Source organism: Citrus sinensis, chromosome 2 (genome assembly GCF_022201045.2).
Source record: "Citrus sinensis cultivar Valencia sweet orange chromosome 2, DVS_A1.0, whole genome shotgun sequence".
In the NCBI taxonomy this organism is placed as follows: domain Eukaryota; kingdom Viridiplantae; phylum Streptophyta; class Magnoliopsida; order Sapindales; family Rutaceae; genus Citrus; species Citrus sinensis.
In genome coordinates, this window is record NC_068557.1 from 4,518,455 (window position 1) to 4,538,102 (window position 19,648).

The 19,648-nt window shown below is 32.5% G+C and overlaps 1 protein-coding gene across 7 annotated transcripts; it reads left to right on the forward strand.

Annotated features, from left to right (window-relative positions):
• The first annotated feature begins 153 nt into the window (after positions 1-153).
• Positions 154-6,859, forward strand: LOC112497251 (syntaxin-81-like). 7 transcript variants are annotated; one of them, XM_052435049.1, is made up of 12 exons: positions 154-359; positions 505-597; positions 2,142-2,241; positions 2,584-2,667; positions 2,851-2,955; positions 3,267-3,410; positions 4,150-4,392; positions 4,507-4,638; positions 4,894-5,359; positions 5,992-6,285; positions 6,379-6,420; positions 6,646-6,859. In XM_052435049.1, the coding sequence occupies exons 3-9, from the start codon at positions 2,164-2,166 to the stop codon at positions 5,035-5,037; spliced, it is 930 nt and encodes a 309-aa protein (XP_052291009.1). In that variant the 5' UTR covers positions 154-359; positions 505-597; positions 2,142-2,163; the 3' UTR covers positions 5,038-5,359; positions 5,992-6,285; positions 6,379-6,420; positions 6,646-6,859. The 7 variants fall into 7 exon arrangements, with proteins under 7 accessions (XP_052291009.1, XP_052291010.1, XP_052291008.1 ...); XM_052435050.1 differs by having other exon boundaries at positions 4,894-6,285; positions 6,563-6,859; XM_052435048.1 differs by having other exon boundaries at positions 4,894-6,285.
• The last annotated feature ends 12,789 nt before the right edge of the window (positions 6,860-19,648 follow it).

The following is a 19,648-nucleotide window of genomic DNA, read 5'->3' on the forward strand; positions in this document are numbered from 1 at the left end:
ATTATTTCCGTTTATAAATTATTGTTAAGGATAATATTATCTTTGCACAATCAACTAACGGTTAATGTTAAAATTAACTGACGGTAAGATATTTTTTATAAATAAATTAATTCTCGCCATCTACTTGCAATAAACACAAACCTCAGGGGAAGTTTTTAAAAATTACCTCGAAAAATAACCCTCAAAACTGAAACCGAATCGATTACAATTACAGACACATCTTCGATTGCAATTTTTTCCCCCACGGGTCACTTTCTTTCTTCTCCAAATCTCGCAGCCGACTGCTTCAGTCTTTCCATCACATCTAAGATAAGCAGCCGTCGTCGTTCGTTGCTTGCCGTCCGTCATCCGCACCTGAGGTCAGTTTCTCTATCTTTTCTGCACAGTTTCTTTCTTTCTCTTTTTACTTTGCCATTGTTTTGATTTTATTTGATTTTATGATATGGGATTTATAAATTGAGATTTTCTGAATCTAGGTTTTTTATTTTGTAACGTGATTTACAGTTCCATCTTAGCTGATTGGTGTTCTCAGTAGAAGATGAAGAACAAATTGTAGCTCTGGCTCTGCCCATTTGCTTCAATTGTGAAGACTGAAGGGTAAGAGGCCGACACCCTCGCGCTTCTATAATTTATGGATACTGTGTCATGGGTTACTCTTGCTGGTAGAAATTCAGTGATATATTCTTGCTTCTATAATTCTTGCCCTTTTTTAAATATAGGTATTTAATTTTTTTAACGATAAAGAGTAGTGCTACTGTATAATTAAAGTTGGAATTAATAAAAAAATTTATATCGCAACTGATTTTTTCTTAGTTGTCTTCTGGACTGGAAAGTAATTAAATTAATCCCAACTGATTACAAGTGCTACAACAACTTGAAGAACAGTTTGAAGATTTAAAAGTAAGAGTGTGTTGTACATGGACACAATTCATTGATGCATATATGTGCTGAAAAGAAGAAAATGTTACGTGGTGGGGTGCTATCTTGGCTTTTGCAATTCATTGATGTAATAAACTGAATTCTTGCACAGTTGCATTAAACTTTCAGATGTTTGAGTGCTAACTTGACTTTTGCAGAACAAAATTGAATTCGCTAGATTGATCTCAGGATAGTTTATGAGAAAGATATATTACCATTAACTATATATCACTGTTATACATTTTTTCCCCCATTGCATTCATAATTTTAACAATACGCATGGTTTAACTAATGATTCATTTGTTGTTTAGTGGAGGTATATGATTATGATTTTTCTGCCAATTTTTTTTAAATGTAGGTCTATAACGTTGCTGCAATGTTGAATGTTTTCATCCTCTTTTCTTTCATATTCTTTTATTTCATGTCTGAATGTTTCTGATTTTCCTGGATGATTGTTTAGTTTCAGTTTCATTTCTGGTTTTCGAATTCTGTAAAATGAGGTGACAAATTCATGTGATTGATCTTGATGAATTAGTTAGTGAGTCAGTTTATCTAAACATTACGTATGAGTTCTACATCACGGTTGCTAACATTTGGTTGATGATTGATTATATTTTGGAAGCATTACAGGTCATTAGTAAAGCAATATAAAAATAGGTCATCAGTCCCGAATTCAGATGAGAACCCACAATCCAGCCCATAACCCATTTCTCTTACCCTCACTGACAGAGTTGAATCTTTCTAGCTCCAATGGCAGTGTTTCAGAATTCTTTTAGTTGAGATTGATAAAAAATGAATACCAATCCCTTGCAAAGACTGAGATCTGCTTGAGTTTCAGCAAATTACAGTACAATTAGTCTGTCTTCATCCTCTTTTTCCCCCCCTTTTATGTGTTTTTCCTTTCAACATTACTGTCCGATCTTGTTTACCAATTTTTAGATACGTTATGGAATTGAATTAATAATTTTTTTTTAAAAAAGCGTTATACCGATTCTTTAACAAGGACTCAGTATCTATACAAATGGGTATCTTTATTTTTCTCAGAAGAATCCAATCTCAGCTTGTTTGGTAACCTTATATTCTCGCATGAATTTTCCAAATTTGCATTTCTTTGACACGGGTTTATTAGTAATTTTCTATTTTTCTGTTTAATTATGAAAATGAGGAATCTTCATTTGATTTCTCAAGTGTGTGAGGTGTTGATGGTTCTATTTTTGCTGAAGGTATTACCTGTGGTGATAAATTATGGCGAGAATTAGGGATAGAACTGAGGATTTTAAAGATGTGGTGAGGCATACTGCTGTTTCTTTAGGTTATGATGAGGTATGTTTACTCTGTCAGTTCATTTTGTCTCTAAATGTTTTTTTAGGATGCTTTTTACTGTTGAAGAGTTCTTTGGAAAATTTGAGTTATTGGGGTAGGATTTTTATAGTGTCTTGCAATATGTATATGGCATCTATATGAAAGATCCTAAACATCGTGTGGATGATTAATAATTTTGTATTTTGAGGGCAAAGCACGGGTAGCCCTGTAAGCTTTCTGGAAAAGGATATTTATAACATTCATATGTGTGGATTTGCTTGTTATTGTTCAAATTGCAATCACCACTTCTGATATCTTTTAAGTCTTAACTCCAACTTCCCATGTTGTGATTGCTTTTAACAGTCCAAACTGGCAGCCATAATGGCTTCGTTCATAATTCACAAACCACGGGAAAGATCGTCTTTTACCAAAGCTGCTCTCAAAACGGTATGCTCACGATTGTTGCTTCGTGCTTCGAAATATGTTAGTTATTTATTCCACACAATGGTCAACTTTGCTGGAATTCAATTTCACAGGAAGAATTGTTGTTGTTTACTTTCTTCAACAAATAAGAAATCAAATATATGTGCTATCCATATGATTAATAAAGTTTTTCACTCCTTTTGTTAGCTTGAAAGCGTTGGAGCTTTGAAACAGTTTATTTTGAATCATAGGAAAGATTATGTTGAGATGCACCGTACAAGTGAGCAAGAAAGAGACAGCATTGAGCATGAAGTAAGTATTTGTCTGTTATGAATTTTTTTGTTGTTATAAATTTTTTGTAAAGGAAAAAATCATTGGAGACATTGTCTTATCTTTCCGTCTTGCACGATATACAATATTCTAGCTTATTGTAGATTCATTGACAAAACTATCTGTGTATCTATCTACTTGTGAAAGTCATTTTTGTGTTTATGCAAGAATCTATGGAAATTGTTCATATCAAAATGCAACATGTGATTTTTTTTCTCGGTAATGAAACTGCATATTTTCGAAGAGTAAATTGTTTATTCCTCAAATGTTGATGGTGTTTCAAATTTATGCAGGTTACGGCTTTTATTAAAACTTGCAAAGAAAAAATTGACATTCTCCAAAATAGCATAAATGATGATGAAGCAAATTCAAAGGGCTGGCTGGGCCTTAAAGTGGATAGGTCCAACGCTGATACAATAGCTCACAAACACGGGGTGGTATGACTATGTTTATCTGCTGTAATGCATATCCTATGTTTAATTTACTTGCTTATCTCTTGATATTTGAGCTTGATTAAATTTTTTGTGGTGTATTTGAAGTCACGTTGAAAATGAAAACTAAGAGGCTTCTTTCTCCCTTAGCTATTTGTTTATAACCAAGAAATTAATAGTCTTGCAAAATTAGATCTTAATAGAAGACTAGCTGCTTCTTCTCTGCTCGTTCCCTTAATTTTTGACACAATCACTCAATCGTTGCCTTGGTTTTGAATGGTTAGGGACTTGTACACATTGTACACGCTGCTCATGTTGCTTTCATTTGATGAAAAGGCACTCGAATGTTGATAGATTTGTGTTGGATGGGCAATAGTACTATCAGTGAAGGGGAACACAAGTTATTGAAGGATATTAACTAACCATAAATAGTGGCAATTTTTTGTTTTACAACTATGGATTAACTTTGTGGGTTTCACTAGGATAATATGCTTGGTAAACAAAAAATTAGTTCATTTGTTTCCATTGTGGAGCAGTTAAGCAATTGCTTAACGAGTGAGCTTTTTCGGAACTAACTCATCTTATTTTCTGAAATTCTTGTATACCGTTTTCTTACGCTGTTGATTCAAGAGCAATGTTTTTCTTGTTTATTTTCTTGACTGTAGATTCCATTGGGTGACTTCTTGTTTCTTAGCACATTGTTTAGCCAATTAATTTCCTGTATACTTTTATTCATAATCTGCAGGTTCTAATTTTAAGTGAGAAACTCCATTCAGTTACGGCACAGTTTGACCAGATGAGAGCCATCCGTTTCCAAGATGCTATTAACAGAGCAATGCCAAGAAGAAAACTCAAGCGAGAGACTGTTTCAAAATATGCAGATACTTCTAATCCTAACAAATCTGATATGAGGGAGCTTGATGAAATTCAACCTGAACCCCTTACTGTCCAGCAGCAATTATTGGATGATGAAACACGTGCCCTTCAGGTTGAATAGAATTTGTTTCCTATAATTTTCACAGGGTTTTCAACCATGTGTGTCCTCAATAGCATTAGATCCTTGTAAAATCTATGGTGCTTTTCTGATGAAATTATTATGCAGGTAGAGTTGACTAGTCTCCTTGACGCTGTTCAACAAACCGAGACTAAGATGGTAGAGATGTCTGCATTGAATCATCTGATGTCAACACATATTCTGCATCAAGCCAAGCAGATAGAGCATCTGTATGAGCAGGTCAGAAACTTTTACAAAATTTTACATATATAAAGTTTGCTTTTTGAGAACTCTACTTGTATCTTAATTCAATAATCAAAGGAGCATTTAACAATTGTTGCAATACAGTAAATTGAGACATACCTCTTTTCTCTTGTTATCATCATAATTAGTCAGGATTCACTTTGTGTTTCTCCATTGGTTGGAGTTCCAGTGCTGGGATTATATTATATAACCTCTCTTATATTTCTTTCTCCTAAACTTATGTTCACACAGGCTGTTGAAGCTACAAAGAATGTTGAGCTTGGTAACAAAGAACTATCTCAAGCTATCCGACGGAACACCAGCAGCAGGACCTTTCTTTTGCTTTTTCTATTTGTACTTACTTTTTCAATCCTCTTCCTTGATTGGTATAGCTAAAGAAATATTCATTTCCCCACTTAAAAGGGTCCCTTTTAGTCTGACAACGTAAAGAGAAAAATTGTGTCTATTAGTTATTCTTTATCAATAACTCAAAAAAATTGTGTCTTTTTGAATAAACTCAAAAGCCCATATTTTGAAAAAAACTCAAAAAAAAATGTGTCTATTAATTAAGAAGGTTAGGGTTTTAGGGTTTCTCCTGGTTGCATTTTGTATAATCAATTGCAGCCTCAGTCTTAGTTGCAGAGCTTCAGTCTTAGTTGCAGAGCTTGTTGTGTCGTTCAGACAAAATGGTCAAGGGACACCAAGGAGAGGGAGTCAGGTGAGGTCCCTATGAAAATGATCTCACTCACCCAATAAATAACCCTAATTTTTTACTTTGATTTCCCCTTTTTTCTCTATTTAAAAAGTTACTTGTGTTCTCATTTTATGTCATCAAGAGTTAATCATCAATTCATCGTCTTTTGTGTTGGAAATCATCTCCTCTTTTTTTTTTATTAAAAAAAAACAAAATTAGTTGTTTCTTACACATTTGCTAATAATCAGTCAAAAGTTCAATTTCAATCGTGGGTTTTATTTCTAGGAAATTGAAATGGTGTTTTTACTTTTTAGTCTTAACCAAGTAAAGCAAAATACTGATTTGATAATTCAATCATGTGTATACTATTAAAATTTAGAAGTAGCTTCTGTGATGTGTTTTGTTTGATGCTCTCTGTAACAACAGAAGGATTAATTTGTGTTGTTATGAGGAGTTTGTTCATTCTAAAATTAATCTAAAGAAGAGATATTGACTGGGTTTTTAGTTTTGTTTTATTTGGTTTTGAAGCATAATGGAAGTTTTTAAATGCTAGCGTTAGATATTCTATTTGATAAGTAGTGTATATGGTTTGAAAATTTTTCATGACGATTATCCTATCCTTAATTCCTTAACCACTCTTAATCTGAGTTTTATAGGGACCTAGGATAGCATCGGAAGAGCGAGGAATCTTGAAATTCTTTTTAATGCTATTACAACTTTAAGGTCAAAGTCCAACCAGTACCCAAACACTTCATTGATCCATATTGAGGGAGTGAACACCAAGGAAGAGGTGTCATAGTACTGTGGGAAGCGTATGGCTTACATTTACCAGGCTAAAGTGAAGAAGAATGGATTGCACTATCATTGCATCTGGGGCAAGTTCCAAGGCCTCATGGTAACAGTGGGGTTGTTCGTGCTAAATTCAAGTCCAATCTGCCTCCAAGTCCATGGTATCTTAACCATGTCATTATTACTACTGTTATTAAATGGTTCCCTTGTCTTCAGATTTGATTTTTGAGTTTTTTTTTTTAATGTCGTTCAAGGAGACAGAGTTAGGGTCGTCATGTACCCCGGCAATATCTAAGGTAATTTTACCCTTTTGTTCATATGCATGTCAGTTGCATTGTGGTATAATTATAATTATTTGGTTTGAGAAGTTCATATTTCATGCTGTTTGCTTTGCAAAATGCCTTTTTTGTCCTTATGTGAACTTTGTTCCTAGTATAGGATTCAATCAGTTGTCTCCAATGCAAGATTCTGTCCTCTCAGTTGGGCCTGGGTTCTGATCCAGCTCATATTTTCTGTTGCAGGTCCTCCAGCCCCTAGATGTCGGATTAAGGCTGTCGACAACTTGGAAGGAATCTCTGCCTTTTTACTTGTGTTATAAGCTAGGTTTGAATTCATGTGTTATGGAGCCGAATCATTTTTGTTTCATTAAGATGGTAAATGAGACATTATATTCACTGAAACTGATGTCAGATCTTTTTGCTCCAGCAGTTTCTATCTCATTGCATATTTGGGTGATTTACATGGTTGATCTAAAACTTCAGTTAGGTTCTAGCAACCATATTCTGCTATTATTTCAAGTACTACTTCTCGACGTATCAAGTTTATGAAACCATTAACCTTGTTGCTTATTTGTTGACATACTCCAGTATGGACCAACCTATTTGATTTTTCTGGTTGCATGGAGTGTTCCGATTTCATGGTATGATGTGTTATAATCTGTTCATATAATTATATGATGCTTCTGTGCTGTTTTCAAGGTTCTGTCCCTTGTTTATTTGGTTGTAACCCTTAGCAGGGGCAAGCTTTCCCGGTGCGAACTGAATCTGAAAAGATTTTGACCTTTTTCTCCACTTGACATTGTAGGATTCAAGGATTCATGCACTTAGTAAAATATTTGTTTATGCTTAATAAGTTTTGGTGGAGTAATTATCTGAAAAAGGCAAGATTCAAGAACAAAACAGAACGTTACAATGCGGCCTCCGATTTTTAATTTTTCAGAAAAGATTTGATCGTTTTGGTGGTATATGACCATTGATTCGTTGGATTATAAACATCTAAATCTACCCAAAAGATTTGAAGACTTTGTTGAATCAAGTAGATTTGGAATTAGAGAGGGTAGGGCCAGCAACGTGGAATGCATTTGCATTATCTCGTGTTATGTTTATATCTTGGGAGGGAGATTTCGACTAGGTTAGTAAGTTATTAGACTAAGATTTTGACTTCATTCGAATCATTCCTAACAAATTGCTACATATTATTGTAAATTTCGCATTTACAATGGGTTGTCTTTAACTAATCTTAATTAAATTAAAGTCTAAGGATGTGTTATAATTAAGCTTCAAAAACTAGTTTAAAAAAAAAAAAACTTGAATAAGCAATTAAAAAAAAACTTGAAATATTGACTGAATCAAGTTTTTTAAATACTTAAATGTGCCATTTCTTTCTTAAATAAATGTTGTATTGAACTGTTGATAAAGCATCCTTTCTTTGTTTCTTTCTTTTTTAATGTATATATGAAAAATTATTTCTTTAGCATACTGTAAAATGGATAGATAGATCTGGGTCTGTGCACATTAGCACGCCAGAAAATTGCCATGTGAGAAAATGCAAACATTATGTAGAATATTTGTAGAGGAGCACTAAGGAGAATAAATATTGTGAAAATATCTCTTAATATTAAGAAATAGGTGGCGAAGTGAAACAACTGCATAATGTGGGTCCTGTCAAACACGTTTTAATGGGAATCCATCAGAAGAATACGCCACGCATGATTCAATATCCGAAACCTGGAAATATTTTGTAAACATGAGTGAGCCAGAACCTGTGATTCACATAATAAAATTTTTTAAGTAAAATTTTAAAAATTAATTAAGACTGCATTTGGACCAACTTTTACAGCCTAACCCCCCTTACTATTTCTCCGTAGATTAAGGTCCAATTTCTTGGATTATAAAGTCTTAACATACCTAAAACATGTATCTTGAATTTTTCTAATTTATTTCACTCGTTTTTTTTTCATCAAAACTAATTAATGGTCAATTATTTCATATGTATAAAATCGAATTACATTTTATTATAGCTTCCAAATATCCAATTTATTTTTCTTATTGAATAACCTTATTTTATTATAGCTTCCTAAGGGAAAGAGAGACAATTGCTTTGTGCTCAGCTCAGTTTTTAGAAATTAGAGCCAAGAAGAAATATAGCAATACAACTCTGGTTTTTAGATATAGTGTTGCATGGGCCTTGGTGATACGTATAGTTTCCCATTAGATGGTGTAGTGCAATTGCAGAAAGTTTTTTGAGTGATTCTGCTCAAAGGACCTTTGATTTTCCTCTGTCGTATGTAGCTGTGGGGTGAACCAAGTTTTCCACTTGTTTGGATTCATAATGTGTAGTGCGGCGACGGCTGCGAGGGCACTCAAATCAGTGCTACAAGGGATTTTTGCTTTCTTCTAAATGGTAAGAATTGTGTATCAGTTGGAATGTAATTGACCACAAGTTCTTGATTTTGTTGTTTTAATCATTTTTTAAACTGGAAATGGATACCGAGATATTTGTACTTGTATTGCAGGGAGAAGCTGAATCCCATGAACCTGCTCCTTCTGTACATGGCTCCAATAGCTGTTTTGTTTCTACTCTCTGCACTTTCTCTTGCAAGGGATCATCTGGTATCTGCTATTCAACTCAGCGCTCGCCTATTTTGTTAACCCTGCCAACTTTTTGGTTACAAAAATATACAAGTGCTAGCTTTGACTCTCCAGGTATTCCTAACCAGCCCTCTTGATTGTTTCCTCCCTATATGTTGTTATACAGTTGCGATCATTTTTTTTTTCTGCATACTTCAGCGTCTAGGCCTTGAAATGTCAATGTTCTTCTACAGAAAATTATTTTTTTCTACAGAACGTACAAGCACTGTGGTAATCCCCTATGCTGGTTCTGAATTTTGCTTACTTGAAAAATAAGGAGGGAGAATGAGAATTAAATTAGTGTCGGGTCCATTATTATTGACTCATTGCATTACTGCAGCCAATGGTTTAGCTAGAAAATTAAATCAGTGGGAGTCAAATGACCGGCATAAAATATAAAGAAGGAAAAACTTTGGTAGTTCTCTTTATACTAAAGCTTGAAATGATGTCTTATTTAGTATTTTATTTTACTGTTTTTCTAATCTTATTAATTTTTCTCCTTATACTTCTTAGGAAGCCAAAACTTTAAGAGAAGGCAATCAAATTGTAAAGATTGAAGAGCAATTTAATTCTTTAAGTACTCTTCTAATTTAAATACTCTTGGAGAATCACCAAAAGACTCTTTTTAATTTAACAAATACTTATTTGCTTAGCTATTTAACAAATAGAAGAGTGAAAAAAATAGGTTATTTCCTAAAAAAACTCTTCAAATAAAAATAAGTTTATATTATTTTTAAATCAAACTTTTTCTTCAACCAAAATAATAGTAATTACAACACTTCTCTCGCTTTAAGAATAATGAGAGAAAAATAATAAAATATTAAATCAAAGGTCTAAAAGACTCCTTCAATAAGATTTTTTAAATGAAACAGTGCTTCTTTCTCTTTAATATTGAAGAGAGAAAAATAATTTTATTTGAAAAATCTCTTCTTTTTTTTTTAATACATTGATATATTACAATCAAAACTCTACTAATATTTACAATCAGTAATCAGTCGGGACTCTCCCCGAATAATTATATTACAGCACAACCTGAATATCAACCCTCACCTAAAGTTGGAGGAAAATCTATCCTTACTATTAATATTGGAGGGAGATCGATTCTACCCCAATATGAAGAGACAATTAAACCCCTATTATACAAGGGAGTTAAGTCCCAGTGTTGTGCGAGCGCTGGGACTCGAACCCATGCCCTCAAGGTTGTTGAGGGCATGGGTGTGCCAATGAGCTATGGGTTGCGGGCCCTCAAGCTTGAAAAATCTCATTTGAAAAGTCTTTTGAAACTCTTTTTATTGATGTAGTTTTTCAAATAAGTGGTAAAATCTTATTTAAAGAGTTTTTTGGTGGTGCTCTAAATATATGATTTCAGATATTTTTGTTTCTTTTTTTAGATAATAGGTTTAATTTAATTTATTTTTAACATTAAAATAATGCGAGAGATCTCAATAATTGAATCCTAACTGGAGTCCTAACTGTTACGTGTTATTTATCTATTAGATAATAAATTTCATAACTAGTAAAATTAGTATTTCTACCATCCAATAAATAAATATTATATTAGTTGAGATTCTAATGATGAATTCAACTACTGATATCCTTAACATTACTCTTAATATTTAATAAGATTTTTTTTTTGCTAAATTAAATCAAATATCAAATTAGATGTTAGGGTTTATTTTTAAGGGATGCAATTGGACTTTGGACATTTAAATTATGTAATTGGACTAATAAATTATAAACGGATGAGATTTTTGTTAAATTTTAAAATAAATCTAATCTTGAATTTGATGTATCTAATCTTGAATTTGATGTATCTAATCTTGAATTCTAAAGGGTAAATTTATGATTTCAGGTAATCTAATAGAGCAAGTCATTTGAATTTTTTGGACAAGTTGAGGCAGCTGCCTCAACTTGTCTCTTAGTGGCTCCACCACTAATTGCTGTGTTCCATTTAACGAATATCTTTTCCAGTCCAATGTTTCATGCTTATTATATAATATAAATATATAAATTACGAACATAATGTATAAGTAACATGTCTAACACATACAGCTACTGTGTAGAAGGGTGTTGAATGTTGATACATATTTTATGTAGTTGGAAGTTTTTAACTTCTTCAGCTAAAGAAAATGTGTCCACAGAGGATTGATTAATTCCAAGCGAGATGACAAGAAATGAACTTACGGATATAGAAATGCCAACAGAGGAGACACTGGATGGAATAGTGAGAAGATGAAAATGCAATTGAAGCCAATGGGTGGGTGGCCAGGCCAGCAGATGATCCAAGGCCATTCTCAATGCCAAGAAGTACCCCAATCCAATATGTGCATAAAATGTGTTCATCCTCGCTGTGTTAAAACGGATGAGAGAATTGGCATGCCATGCAGGGCAGGAGGGATAATGACTGTTGAAGAAGAGGCCAAAGGTCCTGTCATGTCATGTGCTCACTTTTACCAGATGGAGGCCCTACAGGCTGCTGTTTTGATCAGAAACAAGTGGCTGAGTTGAACATTGCTCTTCAATTTCAGCAAGTTGTGAACTTAACAAGTCAACAAGTCGGCAAGTCATATATGAATATTCTATCTTTTATGAACATTGATTTTTATTTTTATTTTGGTTTGAGAAGTATAAATATTGAGTTTTAAAAATGAAAATTATTAGCGTTATATTTGTAGCTGGTTTTATGTATTGAAATCAAGGACAATTATAAGCAGGGCAAAAACCCAAAACTTTGGTTGCAAGGCTCGCGTATTTCAAAAGATGAAAATATATGTTAATTTCTTCATCTTTGAATAAGTACTTTATTCGTATTATTTGAATGTATCAAGTTAAATAACATTTAGATATATATATATATATATAAAAGTAAAAGGACAAAAAAAAAATCTCTTAAATTTCGGTTCAATGTTCTTTCAAAAAATAAAAACTATAAGTTACTGACTTCTAAAAGGATAATATAAAATATTAATTGTTATAGCTGGATGTGAAAGCGTATTGTGCTTATTTTCACTTAAGTTCAAGTCATAACATAAACAAATGTTGGTATTTAATAGATGGGATTTAGATATAAGTTGAAAAAAATAGATTTTTTGAAGTGAATATTAAACTCGAGAAGAATTATGATTCGTTAGTGCCTAAAAGGAAAGATAAATTATAATAAATTTGTAGGATTTCAGTGTGATTAGACCATTTACAATAAAAACTATTATACAAAAGAATAAAGATATTAGGAATACTAATTAATTTAGGGATATTTTTTTAACTTCTATTGTAATTTACACATTATTTTTTCTTAAATTTCTCAATAGTGCTCGAAAATCAATTCACGTTCAATATTTTGGTGCTTAGTATTTTGTTGAAAATTTGTACTAAGCTTCTTTAGATTCAATTCACGGTCAGCCATTACCAGAATGGTACATGTTTGATTTCAGATGGAATTTATTAATTAGTGCATGAGAAAGCGTGTTTAATAATTACAATTACGTAACAAATTTATAATTTGAGAAAAATTACTTAATTTCACAAATTTATAATATTTTTTTTTTAATTCGTGAACAAGCTGATGCACGGTGACTAATCGAACAAGCCAAGGCGCATCTAAAATAAATAATAGCATTCAAAAATTTTATTCTAAATAACGTGGCATGTGATGTGTTGTTTATTAAATAAGAGTGGAACTATTAGCATTCTGTAATTTTTTTTTCATACTCTTTTTCTATCAAAACCTACTTTAATTTCCAAAATATCATTTTCCTTTTTTCAGTTTTTTTAATTAAAAAAGAAAAATAATTCAGTTTCTTCCAAACAACTCTAATTATAAATATTGTTTTTATAAATTTTTGAATTATTAAATCATAAATATTTTACTCAAAAAATCAAATATATGTATGAATTAAGTAGAATTAAAGTGAACTCAAATAGTTATTATTTATTTTTTTAAACTAAAAATAAGTTTAGAAAATTTTGTAAATTAAAAATAAGTCTACAAAACTTATTATTAGAAAGTTTTGTAAATTAAAGTGGACTCAAATAGCTATTATTTATTTTTTTAAATTAAAAATAAGTTTAAATTAAAAATAAGTTTTGTAAATTTCTCAAAAAAAAAGTTGTTTGTGAGAAAACAAAAATTGTAAAAGATTTTGGTGTAGTTGTATGGGTGTAAAGAGTTGAAAAGAGAAATATAATGGTATAACTAGATTTATTTTGTCCTTTAATGTAATTGTAATAGGAGAGGGGTTTTATAAGGATTATAGAGGGGTGCTAATACTTCAACTCATTAAATAATGAGAGCCTCTAACTTACAATCATTGGGGGTTTTTAATTAAATATGCCTTAAAAGTAGGATATTTAGTTAAATATATCACATGCTTGAAATTATGTAGATATATCTTTTTATGTGGTACATTGCCTAAAATATCCTTAAAGAAAAATATAAAACACACACAACTCACAACACTCTTTACTTCTCACTTTTTTTAACTCCACACAACAAAAACTCACAAACAGTTAATGCACTAAGATTTTTGTTTGCAGCTAGGTGCATTATTCATCCCATGAATAAGGTATCTAAAACTTTTTTTTTTATTTGTGTTATCTATTTAATTTGTTGACATTATATTATTTTTAGGGTTTTGTTTAGTTTGTGATAAACACTAAAGCAACTCATATTTTCATTACATTTGCATCATATGACTATTATTTGATGGATTTTATAACTACATTTGTTAAAATCTGAAGTTGTTGTCAAATTTTTTTTCTGCACCCGACATACACGACAATAGTCGTGTATGTCTGTATTTACACGACTGTAGTTGTGAAAATGTGTAAAAAATTCTAATTATTATGATACCTTATCGTTCTATTGGTTCAAACAATATATTTTTTTACTATATATATCGTTTTACTATTATTGGACTATAGTCGTGTGTGTTAATAAGTCACACGACTACTAGCGTGTACGTATGAACTTACATACTATAATTGTATATATATGTAGAATGTTCCAATTGTTATGAAATCCCAACATTTTTTTAAGAAGAAATATGTTCTCTAATTTTTTTTTTTTGAGAGGCTCTAACTATTTATTGAGTCATGTATTTTTGTAACTTACATGACTTCTGTCATGTATGTATGAATTTACACGACAACAATCGTGCAAGTTTGAAAAATATAGTAGTTGTTATCACACCTAACATTCTGTTAGTACAAAGATTACAGTTATTTTTTTATTAAATATATCATCTGACTTAGGGTTGAAATTATGGATAAGGGCTCATAATTGACAAAGCCCATAACATATGGGCTTAGTCAAGGGCCTGAATGAAAAGCCCGGACTTTATAATAAATAATAAATAAATATATATTTTTTTAAAAACTGTATAATATATTAATATATCATAAAATTGAAATAAAAAAAAAACTAAAACAAAACAATTTATAATATTGAACTGTGACAAAATCCCTAAATCGGTAAATCTCTCATTCCCTCACTTCTCACTCACCTCTCAGTTCTCACTCACTGTCACGGCGTCACCGTGCCGGTGTCTCACTGTTCTCGCCGCCGGCAGCCAGCAACAGCGAGCATCTCCAGATTCCAGCAGCGTCCAGCCAGCATCAGCCATCAGCGACCCACCGTCCAGCAGCAACAGCAACAGATTCCAGCAGCAGCAACAACAGATTCCAGCAGCAGCAATAGATTCCAGCAGCAACAGCAACAGATTCCAGCAGCGGCAGCAACAAATTCCAACAGCAGCAACAGATTCCAGCATCAGCCACCGCCCAGCCACCCAGCAAGGCAGCAACAACATCTCCCGCGTGTCCAGCAGCGCCTCCCACCCACCAGCACAGCCGCGCGATTATCTAATTTTTATAGAAAGCTCTTAAGGTTTTTGTGTTCTTATTTCAAATTTTTACTTCTTCAGGTCTTGCTATGTATGAAAGAAGTTGTTCAATGTGGTTAAACTTTGATTTGTGCTTAAATCAGATATGTTTAGCGAAGCAATAACATGTGCACTAGTTTTCGGGGAAACAAAATAAATGAGCCATTACTTAATTAACTTAGCATATTCCTTTCTCAAGTCACCAGTGGAGAGTGGAGACTGGAGGCTGTATTGAATATATTACCTAATTTATTGGAAATGGTGGTGTTATAATTTTTCACTCTTTTTTTTTTGTTCTGTCAAAGTTTTAAGTTACTAAAATGGAATGATTCGGATCAACACATATCTTTACATGCTTGATTTTGTTTTTTTTAAAACAATCATTTGGTGATTTCTGGTGATAATTTAATTCACAATTATGAATCATTACAAGATTACAATATGTACATGTCCAATTGGGCTCTCACGATATTATGTATTGGATAATTATGTTTTGAAAATTTATAGTTTTATTTAAAATTTTTTTGAAAATTCATAAAAGCCCAGGCCCGTCGGCCCGTCCAAAGCCCACCCAATTTGGATGGGCTTTAAGAGGGCCTGGACTTTTTAAACATTATATGGGCCTGGTCCTGGGCTTGGCAAAGCCCGACCCAGGCCCTTAAATTGCCAACCTTAATCTGACTGTTTACAGAACTATAGTTGTGTATTTTAGCAAGCTACACAATTATTGTTGTGCAAACATTCATATTTAGTGATAAATTTTTATCTTTTTGTTTCACAGATGAATAAATGTGTTTGTGTGGCTTTCTAAGAATAAGTATTGAAGGGAGGCGACCAGAGGCTTATAAAATATGGACCGAGTGTTTGGGTTGAAGATGTCAAAAATTTATGACGAATGTTAAACAACTTCTATTGTATTACGACTTATTTACAATTTCAATAAGTATTGGATTTATGTTATTTGATAGGCAACCAAACTACAATTAGTTTCATTTATTTGAAGTTTGATATGTTAAAGTCTATATTGATCGTGTCATCAATATAATGAATGTTTTAGGAGAGTTTTTATTTTGTGCACATACCCAAGTACAATCGTGTATTTTGGCTGTTACAGAACTGGTCATATTTATTTCTAAATACCCGACTGCAGTCGTGTATCTGTGCAAATACCCGACTACAGTTGTGTATTTTCTCACAGAGAGCTTGGTAGTGTCGTTAAGGTGCACCAAATTTAAAACTTTACCATTAATATAAATAATTAGTACAGAGCGAGTAAGGATCCATCCCACAGAGACTATGCTCGTTATATTTATTATTAACTCCAAAGCAAGATTTAAAATAAAATAATAGTAATAGTAATAATAATAATAGTAATAATAATAATAATATAAATTAATCTAACTAAAGAAAATGCCAATTAAAAATAAAAGGGGGTTTATGAATTTTTAACTAAATAATAAGAAGTAAAGAAATTAAAATTACGAACAAGAATTTAATAAAAACTCTAATTAAATGAGAAAGAAATAATAATAATGAAAACTTTGGTTAAAGGATCATTCGCCACCACCAAACATGCACATAATATATTAATTCTATCATCAATTTATATTGAAACTATCAACCGTAGACAACAATAAGCTCTGTTAGTCTCAATCTTTCCTTAGTGTGTCGTTAGACAAAATAAGCTCTTCACCTAATCTCTAACCATTAAATAATTTAAAACATGCTCTTAAAATTTAAGATAATGGAAGCATTAAACAAAGAAAGATATTAGGTTGATCTAGGCAATAAACACACAAGCTCAGATTATTTAACCTAGGTTATGTTCTTCAATTGAAATCACTAATTCCAACCTGCTACTAATGATTAAAATATCAAGACAATTACGGATCAAGAATTTTAATCTAGCAATAAACACACAAGCTCGGATTATTTAACCTAGGTTATGTTCTTCAATTGAAATCACTAATTCCAACCTGCTACTAATGATTAAAATATCAAGACAATTACGGATCAAGAATTTTAATCTAGCAATAAAATTTATTCAAGTCCTATCTAATTGGCCACTCAAATAAAACAAGAATAAACCATGAACATTAATTATAGAAGAACATAAACAATCTCAATTAAATAAATTAAATGATAGAATTTAAATTTAATTGCATAGCATGTTTAGGGTTTTAAATTCACTCTCAACCAAATAAAAATCTAGCCTAACATAATTGAATTGGGAATAAGAGAATTGATAAAACCAATCATGGAGATTAATTCAAGCGGCTATTGATTTTCCTCTTGCTGCCGAATTGGATCTGCCCTCCTCCAAAGTCTCTTGCTGCCCGAATTCTTCTCCTTTGTTTTTTTTCCTTCTTGCGGCTCTTGGCTTTTTCTTTTTCTTGCCGAATTGGATCAGCCCCTGCTCTCCCTCTTCTCCCTTCCGTCCAGCAGCTGCTCTCCTTTTATAATGCTAGTTGACCGAATTCTTCTCCAACAAATCCAAAGAAATCCTTTTTCAATTAGAATTGAAATCCTTTTCCAATTTAACGCCACCCAAAGCCATTAATTCCAACTTTTGAAAGTCAATTGTGGGCCCGTTTAAATGTTTTCCACTTTTGCAATGCCATGCACGTGTACTCCAATTGCCAATTGGAAAACATTAAATATTTTAATTATTCAACATTTCTCAATTGGATTAATTGCTTTGATTTTTGTCTTCCAATTTAATCTTCATTCCTTCTCAATTTGAATTTCTTCATGCCTTTTTATTATCCACAATCTCCAATTAATTTCCTATTCAATAAAATAATACAATGAATTAAAAATAAGAAATAAAAATAACTAGCAAATATATAAAAAAATAAAATATGTATATTAATTAATTCCCTATTAAATTAAAAATTAACTAAAATAACTAGAATATTTAAGATCAAAATAAGAAAAAGATGGAGAAATTAAAAGCAAAATATATGGAAAATATGCACTTATCAGAGCTTGTCATGTTTATTTCTAAATAACCGACTGCAGTCGTGTATCTGTACAAATATCCGACTGCAGTTGTGTATTTTCTCACAGAGAGCTTGTCATGTTTATTTCTAAATACCCAACTGTTGTCGTGTATCTGTGCAAATACCCGACTGCAGTCGTGTATTTTCTCACAGAAATCTTGTCATGTTTATTTTTAAATACCCGATTGCAGTCGTGTATCTGTGCAAATACCCGACTGCAGTTGCATATTTTCTCACAGAGAGCTTGTCATGTTTATTTCTAAATACCCGACTGCAGTTGTGTATTTGTGCAAATACCCGACTGCAGTCGTGTATTTTCTCACAGAGAGCTTGTCATGTTTATTTCTAAATACCCGACTGCAGTCATGTATCTGTGTAAATACTCGACTACAGTCGTGTATTTTCTTACAACGTATTCCCTGTGCATAGATGGCAATCATGTTATATCACATAGATTGTACAAACTATCTTATCTATCATTAATATAATTAACAAAGAAACAAAATATATGTCAAGTTATTTTTAATTACATCAAATATCAACAACATCCTCATCATAACTATTACATCTCATAGTCCAAAAAATGACACTACAAAGTTTTTTTCTATGACTTATGCCCAAATAACTTGACAGCCAAGACTTTTCGAAATTGTGTAACATGATCTTGTTGGCAATATAAATTGACATCAAGTCCATGGGCTAGGACCTCCAAGTACTGCAACAAAAATGCTCCACAATCACCAGAAAAGCCCAATTTGTGAGTCATGTGTGCCTTGTGTTTTTGCAGCGGTTGTGGCAACGGAAAGTCGGGAGAAGAAAGTAAGGCGTTGGGTTTAGGGGACGGTGAAGAATAAGAGGAGAGCAAAGCGCCAATGGCGCGCGAAGCGCATGCGGAACGGGCACGGAGAAAAATCAGTGTGGAGGAGAAGCAGCCGAGCTCATTCCCTTCGCTTCTTGGGCCAAAGTAGTGCAGTCTTTCCTGGCCAAATCAAGGATTGCTAGTTAAGAATGTTCTTTAGGCGAAGAGAGAGAGTTTTGTATCTCTGAAGAAGAGACAATAATCAATTGGAAGAACGAACGCGATGGTCTACGGTGCGCGGGATGGGTGCCCCTCTATTTTTGTAACTGGGTTCTAGTCTTTGAACTCGAAACATAAGAAACAAATAGAAGCATTGAGGGCGCTATATCGTGAATGCTTTTGGGAAATAAGATTTTTAATTAGGGTAATTTAGTACTTGCACAAAATAAAAGGTATACGTGCAGAAATTTGAAATACAGGGGTGTATCTGGATAAATAACCTATTTTAAGAGTATAGCCAGGACAAATCCATGCAATCATTGTAACTTACAGCTCTCATGTGAACCACACAAAATTATAGGACCTGCAATTTGTGTGGTTCACATGAAATGTGTAAGTTACAATAATTGTAACTTAGCATTTGCCTTAAATAATTGATAGTTTTTATAAATGTAAATAAATAAATTATATTATTAAATTAGTTGGTGAATAAATATTACATAATTTAAGATGAAATTTTGAAATAAAATTTTAAAACGTGTAGATGCGCGGCTAGAGGGGTTATTTAAAAGTATATTGATATGGGTGTTGTGGCGGCCCCAGGGGTAGAGGTGGCAAAAATACCCACCCGATCTGGACCCGAACCGTATCTTGGCGTTGCGGGCCGGGTATTTTATGAAGCCGGGTCGGTCTTGGGCATCACTTGATAAACTCGG

What these genes read in the sequence shown, in the direction of transcription:
- LOC112497251 (XM_052435050.1), top strand. Translation starts at nt 2,164, where the DNA reads ATGGCGAGAATTAGGGATAGAACTGAGGATTTTAAAGATGTGGTGAGG. An exon ending in TTTCTTTAGGTTATGATGAG is followed by an intron (nt 2,242 to 2,583) that starts GTATGTTTACTC and finishes TGCTTTTAACAG; the next exon opens with TCCAAACTGGCAGCCATAAT. An exon ending in CCAAAGCTGCTCTCAAAACG is followed by an intron (nt 2,668 to 2,850) that starts GTATGCTCACGA and finishes TCCTTTTGTTAG; the next exon opens with CTTGAAAGCGTTGGAGCTTT.